Below are 9,309 nucleotides of genomic sequence, written 5' to 3' on the forward strand. Positions count from 1 at the left end.
CGTCGGAATAACGTTATTCCGACGACATACCGACGATTTTTTCCCTCGGTATGTCGCTGTTTTCTTGTAGTGTTGTCACCCTTGTAACCCAATTAATCGGTCTAATAAAACGTCTTTGGTCATCCCATTTCGAGTTCTTTCAACCTAGTCGACTGAATCCCGTACCAACACTAAGTATTATTCGTATCATATGTACAACGATGATATTTTAAAAGTACATGTAAATAAAATAATTTTTTTTTTTAACGAAAAGAGAATACCATGATATCTGTGGTCCAGATCCCAAACCTTAGTTAGACAGTATAAATTAACGTTGCAAAGTCTAAAGAATAGTTCATCACAATTTTGAGCTCTTTAATATAATCATTAGAAAAAGCAAAAATTTATAATGAAAACACAGTCACAGCCTCTTGAAGCCCGTCGCTCTGCAAACTATCGACCGTCTCTTTGGGAGCACGAGAATCTCCTCTTGCTCGGGAACAAATATGCGGTATATGTATGAAAATCTGTATATACAACGTGTCATATAAAACTATATGATATATTAGTATTCAGGAAGTTACTGTATAGTGATAATATTTTATACTATGCAGAAAGAGGACAAAATCGAGAGAGCTAAGTTATTAAAGCAAGAAGTTAGTAGAATGCTTGATGAAACAGAGGGTTTACTTGAACAGCTAGAGCTCGTTGACAATTTACAAAGACTCGGAATTTCTTACCATTTCGAACGTGAAATCAAGAAGATTCTAACGAATGTTCACGTAAGACATGTGAGACACAGAAAGAGGGTAGATCGGAAGAGATCTGAAGACTTATATGCGACTGCCCTTAAGTTCCGACTCCTAAGGCAACATGGTTTTAATATCGCACAAGGTTGAAAGCAAAAATAAATATACACATTGCTTAAAAAATACAAACGAATATTGACATATAATCTATTTTTAGAGTTCATTTATAATTTATAATTTAGAAAATGAATGTTGATTTGAAAATTCTAACTATATATTTCTGATTCTGGACTTGCACGAAAAAAAAAATTATTTGGAATATATCAGTCATATTGTTTTATTTTATTATATATATATATATATATATAATCAAATAAAATTGTGGTTTACTATCACTGCAGATGTTTTTGGCTGCTTTTTTGGAGATGGCTTGGATGATGAAGACATCAAGAGTGTTCTTTCACTGTACGAAGCTTCATATCTCTCGACCAGATTCGATACTAAACTGAAAAAAACCATATACTATACAACAACACGACTTAAAAAGTTCGTGGAAATGAAGAACAATGAGAGCACATCTTATGTTCGAAAGATGGTGATACGTGCGCTAGAAATGCCATACCATCGGAGGGTGCGAAGACTAGAAGCAAGATGGTACATAGACGTGTATGGCGAGACACACGACACGAACCCTAACTTACTAGAATTGGCGAAACTTGATTTCAATTTCGTACAAGTTATCCATCAAGACGAGCTCAAATCTCTCTCTAGGTAATCTAACTTAAACCATACATGATTCGTCTTGAAACTCGTTTTTCGTTTATGTTAATGTTGGAATTACTAGTTTTATGTATAAGTTTAAAAAAACGAACACTGAGATTTAACGAATATACTCCATCCATTTCATATTAAGTATCGTTGTAAATAATTTTTTCGTTACAAAATATGTGTCGTTTCCGACTTTCAAAGCAAAATTTATTAATTTTATTCAGCAATTTATTTTTTTATTGGTTGAAATATGGTTAGGTGTATAGGTAATTGTGTTTTTATTTTGAAATATACAAAATTAATTGTTTTCTTAATCTGTGTGCACAAACTCAAAACGACATTTAAAATGAAACCCCAAGGAATAGGTTCTCTGGTTTTGAGTTATAGATTCATGATTATTCTCTAGTTATAAGACTTTAGAAAACATAAATGGATTTATATATAACCGATCCAAGAAGGTAGGAGTCAGTCAATCTAAGAGCATCCACAATGGGAGCTCTTAAGGAAATCTTTAGAGGGTGTGGAGTCCACTTTCTTAGAGTTTGTGCAAAAAAGAATCCTTAAAATCCTTTGATAAGGATTGATCCTTACACTGTTCACGGGTCCCATTGACTACGTGGCGGCCCGTGAATGGTCATCTTTTTTTTTTTTTTTTAAATCAAAAAAATCCAAGATTAATCCAAAATGCCCTTGTGCTAAGGACTCCAATGAGTCTCACTATTGCGGATGGTCTAAAAAGACTGAAAAATACTTCCTCTGTTCCATAAAAAATGTTATTTTAGTTTTTTTTTTTATTTTGTCTTTAAAAAATGTTATTCTACATTTCTAATGTAATTTTTCACATTAAACACTTTCTTTCACTACAAGAAAACAGCGGTATTCTGACGGACATTCCGACGGAAAATGAAATCCTCGGAATTTCCCGAGGAAATTCCGAGGAAATTCCGAGGAAACCCAAAATTTGGGTTTCCTCGGAATTTCCTCGGAATATACCGACGGAATTCCGAGGAAACATCAATCCGTCGGAATATTCCGAGGAAATTCCGAGGAAAAATGTGTTCCTCGGAAAAAACCGACGGAATTCCGAGGAAACATCAATCCGTCGGAAAATTCCGAGGAAATTCCGAGGAAATATTATAGGGATTTTACAAAATTCCGAGGAAATTCCGACGAACTAGTGATCGATCGATGCGTTTTTGGACATATACCCATCGATCGATCACATTGTTACGCTTTGGTCCATCTTAGTGATCGATCGATGCGTTTTTGGACATAAATCCATCGATCGATCCGTTTATAAAAAAACATTCGAGATTTTGAAACCCCAAACACTAGTTCCTCGGAATTTCCTCGGAATATTCCGAGGAAATTCCGAGGAACACTTGATATCCTCAATCGATCGATGGGATAATCTCATCGATCGATCACATTCTTACGGCCCGATGCATCTACGTGATCGATCGATGCGTTTTTGAATATATATACATCGATCGATGCGTTTATAAAAAAAATTGACGTTTTGAAACCCCAAACACTAGTTCCTCGGAATTTCGTCGGAATATTCCGAGGAAATTCCGAGGAAGAAGAGGGTTTCCTCGGAATTCCCTCGGAATATTCCGAGGAAATTCCGAGGAAATAGGGTTTTTAAACCGAAAACAACGTTTTGCGGTTTGAATAACACCTATATAACCCTTATTAAGGGTCTTACGTTCATTATGAAGTCAAAAATTTGTTCCTTACCCTATAATAAACACTTTTCCGATTGTATGAACGAAATCCCCACAACATAAGAGAAACACTTATACACTTTAATGAACGGTAAAGGGAATACTTACAATTCGTTTTGAAATTTTTTATTCCATGGTTTATGCTCATCTATACAAAGAATCCTCAATGGTATGCATTACAATTGTATAAGAAATGAAATACGGCAAAAAAAATTGATGTTTTGAAACCCCAAACACTAGTTCCTCGGTATTTCCTCGGAATATTCCGAGGAAATTCCGAGGAACACTTGATATCCTCAATCGATCGATGGGATAATCTCATCGATCGATCACATTCTTACGGCCCGGTGCATCTACGTGATCGATCGATGCGTTTTTGAATATATATACATCGATCGATGCGTTTATAAAAAAAAATTGACGTTTTGAAACCCCAAACACTAGTTCCTCGGAATTTCCTCGGAATATTCCGAGGAAATTCCGAGGAACAATATAAATTAATAGAAATACATGCACAGGATATTTTTTTCCTCGAATTAATGAAAATATTCCGAGGAAATTCCGACGGATATTTAAGTGGCCGTCGGAATTTCCTCGGAATATTTTCATTTAACCGGGCAAACAAGCCGCCAAATATTTCGCGAAAATTGAAATTGAAATACTGAGGGAATTCCGACGGAAAATATCCGTCGGACCCAAGGTTTTATAAACTTGAAACGCATCTTCTTCCCCATTTCTCTCTTCTTCCCCATTTCTCTCTTCTTCCTCTCCGGCGATCTCTCTCTCCTTCCGGCGTTCTCCACCTTCTCTCGCGACGATCTCTCCGGCGAATCCTTTCCATTCCCTTGCAAATCATGTAAGGACCCTATCCCACTCTCTTAGGTCCTATTTGTTAGGTTTTTAAGTAGATTTGATGATTTTAGAAGGTTTTTGATAGATTTTTGTTAGGGTGATTGGTTAGGATTGTGATTTGTTGTGTAATAGGTTTAGAATTGTGATTTGGTTGTGTTGAATTGATTTAGAACTTTTTTTATAAATTGTTCATTATTTTTGTATTTACAAAACGTTTTTTCTATATAAATTCGATTTTACAAAACGTTTTTTGTATATAAATTTGATTTTTGGATTTATAAAAGATGATTTCATATTTATTAAAATATTTATATTTATTAAAACTAATTTTGTATTTATAAAACATTTTTTTGATTTATAAACACTATTTTTTTTATTTTTGTATTTATAAAAACTATTTTTAAATATACAAACCGTTCTTTGTATATAAATTCGATTTTTGGATTTATAAAAGATGATTTCATATTTTAAAATTAATTTTGTATTTATAAAATATTTTTTTTGATTTAAAAACACTATTTTATTGTTTTTTGTATTTATAAAAACTATTTTGTATTTATAAAAAGATGATTTCATATCTATAAAAATATTTATATTTATAACACTAATTTTGTATTTATAAAACATTTTTTGATTTATAAACACTCTTTTATTATTTTTTGTATTTATAAAAACTATTTTGTATTTATAAAAAGATGATTTCATATTTATTAAAACTAATTTTGTATTTATAAAACATTTTTTTTATTTATAAAAACTATTTTATTATTTTTTGTATTTTAAATATGTTTTCTATTTCAATTTTAATTTTATATTTTCGAATTTCAATTTAAAAAAATAAATTTATAATTTTTTTTTTTAATTTTGGAAATATTCCGAGGAAGTTTATCCCTCGGAATATTCCGACGACATCTTCCTCGGAATATTCCGAGGAATTTCCGACGAACTTGTGGTCCTCGGAAATTCCGAGGAAATAGGGTTTCCTCGGAATTCCGTCGGAAATTTCCGAGGGATTTCCGAGGAAATATGAATTTCCGAGGAGTTATTTCCGAGGATTTTTTTCGTCGGTATGTCGTCGGAATAGCGTTATTCCGACGACATACCGACGATTTTTTCCCTTTTATATGACCAATAGATATTTTGTTAAATTATTTTTATTTAAATAGTTATATAATAAATAATGATAGATTAGTATATTTTGTTAGTTTCTTAATCTGCGTAAAATATGTCTAAATAACATTTATTATGAAAGGAGTATACATAGTCATCTCAAGAAACATATTAAGAATTTCATATTAAAAATGAACATAACCAGACATAAATGACACATAACTATTTATTTTGTCTTTAAAAAATGTTATTCTACATTTCTAATGTAATTTTTCACATTAAACACTTTCTTTCCCTTTTATATGACCAATAGATATTTTGTTAAATTATTTTTATTTAAATAGTTATATAATAAATAATGATAGATTAGTATATTTTGTTAGTTTCTTAATCTGCGTAAAATATGTCTAAATAACATTTATTATGAAAGGAGTATACATAGTCATCTCAAGAAACATATTAAGAATTTCATATTAAAAATGAACATAACCAGACATAAATGACACATAACTATTTATTTTGTCTTTAAAAAATGTTATTCTACATTTCTAATGTAATTTTTCACATTAAACACTTTCTTTCCCTTTTATATGACCAATAGATATTTTGTTAAATTATTTTTATTTAAATAGTTATATAATAAATAATGATAGATTAGTATATTTTGTTAGTTTCTTAATCTGCGTAAAATATGTCTAAATAACATTTATTATGAAAGGAGTATACATAGTCATCTCAAGAAACATATTAAGAATTTCATATTAAAAATGAACATAACCAGACATAAATGACACATAACTATTTATTCATTGTTAATTTGTTTTCAGTTGAAAATTCATGACTTGTCACGGTATATATGTTAAGATTTTTGTAGAGATTAAATATGTTAAGATTTTTGTAGAGATTAAATGCAATTTATATATACTTTTACTATTAGAAATCATAGAAAAGTAAATGGTTGCATTTCTAAAAATGTACATAATAGGTTACTATGTAGACGCATACAACAGCCATTTTAAACATTCAAAAACATTATTTTCTTGTTTCATCGATTATCTGTATGAAGCAGCTGGTGGAGCAAGACGGGATTAACAAAAATCCTTGATTTCGTAAGAGATCGAATAACGGAGAGTTATTTCTCGAGTGTTGGAGTAATCTGTGAGCCTGAGTTTGCACATCATCGACAAATGCTTACAAAAGTATTCATGCTTATTACCACTATCGACGATATATACGATATATATGGGACACTGGAGGAGCTCCAACTATTCACAGCCATTGTTGAAAAGTATTCAAAAATATTTTACTACACATCTACTATTTATAAGCCAGATTCATTTCGTGGTTATTAATTTTTTTGTTTATTTCTTTCTTTTAACCTGATATCTTTTTTTTTGTCATTTAATATATTCATTATGCAGATGGGATGTGAATCGTCTCGAAGAACTTCCCAAGTACATGAAGTTGTGTTTTCTATGTCTCATCAACGAAATCAATCAGATTGGATATATAATTCTAAGAGACAAAGAATTTAATGCGATTCCTTACCTGAAAAAATCCGTACGTATTCTCGCTGTGTAGATGTCATTACTTAATTCAACTGAATGTGCATGCAAATGTACCTATGATTAGCATTCAAAATGTCAACTACACAATTAAGTAAATATTTTTCCCCAATGGATTTTAAGAAAACAAATGAATACTAGATTAATTTTTTCTTTGCTCTATGTGATAAAATGTTTTTTTTTCTAATATGGATATTAATACATTTTCTCCAAAATCACTTTTATAATTCAATTTTGTTTTCTCTACTTAGTGGGCAGATATGTGTACAACTTTTTTAAAAGAGGCAAAGTGGTACAAAAGAGGTTACAAACCTAAACTCGAAGAGTACATGGAAAATGGTTGGCTCTCAAGTTCTGTCCCTACAATACTTCTCCACTTGTTATGTCTATTCCCCGACCAAAACCTAGACATTCTTGTCTCCTACCACCACCATGTTATTCGAAACTCTGCCACAATCCTCCGTCTCGCTAACGATCTCGCCACTTCTTCGGTTAGTCATGGTTTCACAACTTGATAGTATTATTAGTACATATTACAAAATTTACATGTGTTAACAGATAGTAAAAGGGTCTTAAACAACAATTGCAAACTAATGACTTATTAAAGAAACCAAACAAATTTATAAGAAAAAATAATAAAATAAATGACAACTTCTACAAGAAATTTACATTAATTTTTTCTTCAAATATATACTTGAATGTCCTTAAATAGTTGTGATCCCAAACAAATCGTAATATGTAAAATAACGTACTCCCTCTGTTCCACAAATATAAACTTTTTAGTAATTTCACATATACTAAGAAAACACATTAAACTACCATAATAAATGTATCGTTTTCTGTAATTTTTAATTTTCAATAACTTTTAACCAATAATAATTCAATAAAATCAATTAATTTTCTTGAAGTTTACAATTTTTTCATAGAAAACACAAAAATAAATCTTTCTGAAACAATTTTTTTTCTAAAAAGTTTATCATTAAGGAACAGAAGAAGTATAAAATAACTATAATTAATATATATGTACATTTACACACATATATATATATATATGATTTGTGATTTGACTATTTCACACATATTTCACATATATTATTGGTTTTCCAGTAAAATATAAACACCACTTTCTACTTTTATACATAAGACACAGCTTTGTTATTTGTGTACAAATATTTGTCACTAACTCGTAACTTCATTATTAAAATATAAAACATCAATCTTTAAAAAAAAATCTAAAACACTAATCTCTTAAATACAGATAGATTATAAGATAAACATCTTTATTAAATATTGGAAAACATAGATTATTAATTTGTATTTTCCGTCTTTATTCTTGCACTGGAAAATATATTTTGACCCTCCCACAATTAACTAGTCTTTTTAAATGGACTAACAAATTATCGGGGCTCAGTGGCTCACACGTTCAAGACGGTCTATGAATATATAGCGGTTTTATGCACAACATATGATATGTATTTATGTATTATTTCTTTTGGTAAATATGTGAGAAAGTAACAGAAGGAATTGGCAAGAGGCGACAATGTTAAGTCCGTACAATGTCACATGCATGAAACTGGATCTCCAGAGGCAGAGTCACGTGCGTACATTCGAGAAATGATCGGTGTGGCTTGGGAAGACTTGAACTTGGAAAGGAAGAGTTGTTGGCTACATCAAGGTTTCGTAGAAGCGGCAGCTAACCTCGGACGCGTGGCTCAGTGCATTTATCAGTACGGTGATGGCTATGGCAGTCCCGAAAAGGCTAAGACCGTCGATCATGTCCGGTCCTTGCTCGTCTACCCTGTTCCATAATTAAACCAGACAAATAATATTGGTTTATTTCCCTCCTCATAATATTGGTGAGAGTGCAGACATATATAGTTCCCTCCTCAAGTTGTGAATTATGTAGTTAAAAAAAAAATTAAGAGCTTGTAAAATACAATAATCACCTCAACCATTGTTGTATTTTCTATCTTCTGTTCTTTCTGCTTCCAATTGACTACTATATATCTTTAAAAAAATTATTGATATCCACACAATATGAATCATATTGAATGTTATGACCAATATAGTGGTGATGTACCTCATGAGTTTGGATGCGTCTTATATGATCCTGCATAATCACATCAAATTCAGCAATCATCTCAATCATTGGTAAAGTTTCTCATTTGATCCTCGAAATGCTAAATTTTTTTTGAAAGACATTTCACAACAACAATTATCTTATTATATAAAGCTTGGTTCTTCAAAGTTGCTAATTAACATGATTGCGACATGTGTCAATTAATTTATTAAGATTGTGACATGTGTCAAAAATATGTTACAATTCTCTTTTATTAGGATTTAAAAAGATTTAGAAAAAGAAAACTATTATTACATTTTTTTGGACACTAGAAAAGGAAAATTATTACAAAAATATAGTTTATTATTCTTTTTAGGAGTTAAGAAAATGAAAATTACTATTACATAGCCTTTTACAATTATATTTGTATGGCTCTTTTTATAATATTTTAAAAATATTTGATAGTAAATTTAATTTTTGAAAATTCTATAAACAAAGAA

General features: G+C 30.6%; 1 protein-coding gene across 3 annotated transcripts; it reads left to right on the forward strand.

Moving 5' to 3' along the window:
* Positions 1-322: 322 nt before the first annotated feature.
* Positions 323-8,781, forward strand: LOC106372748 (terpenoid synthase 3, chloroplastic-like). 3 transcript variants are annotated; one of them, XM_013813036.3, is made up of 7 exons: positions 323-496; positions 594-873; positions 1,130-1,499; positions 6,255-6,473; positions 6,607-6,745; positions 7,002-7,241; positions 8,269-8,781. In XM_013813036.3, the coding sequence occupies exons 1-7, from the start codon at positions 389-391 to the stop codon at positions 8,557-8,559; spliced, it is 1,647 nt and encodes a 548-aa protein (XP_013668490.3). In that variant the 5' UTR covers positions 323-388; the 3' UTR covers positions 8,560-8,781. The 3 variants fall into 3 exon arrangements, with proteins under 3 accessions (XP_013668490.3, XP_013668492.3, XP_013668491.3); XM_013813037.3 differs by having other exon boundaries at positions 324-490; XM_013813038.3 differs by lacking the exon at positions 6,255-6,473.
* Positions 8,782-9,309: the final 528 nt, after the last annotated feature.

Source organism: Brassica napus, chromosome C8 (assembly GCF_020379485.1).
Source record: "Brassica napus cultivar Da-Ae chromosome C8, Da-Ae, whole genome shotgun sequence".
In the NCBI taxonomy this organism is placed as follows: Eukaryota; Viridiplantae; Streptophyta; class Magnoliopsida; order Brassicales; family Brassicaceae; genus Brassica; species Brassica napus.

Bases quoted from the DNA above. Each gene is read 5' to 3' on its own strand.
- LOC106372748 (XM_013813036.3), top strand. From the start codon at position 389: ATGAAAACACAGTCACAGCCTCTTGAAGCCCGTCGCTCTGCAAACTAT. The intron at 497-593 runs GTATGAAAATCT...TATACTATGCAG, and splicing joins GGAACAAATATGCGGTATAT to AAAGAGGACAAAATCGAGAG. The intron at 7,242-8,268 runs GTTAGTCATGGT...AGAAAGTAACAG, and splicing joins ACGATCTCGCCACTTCTTCG to AAGGAATTGGCAAGAGGCGA.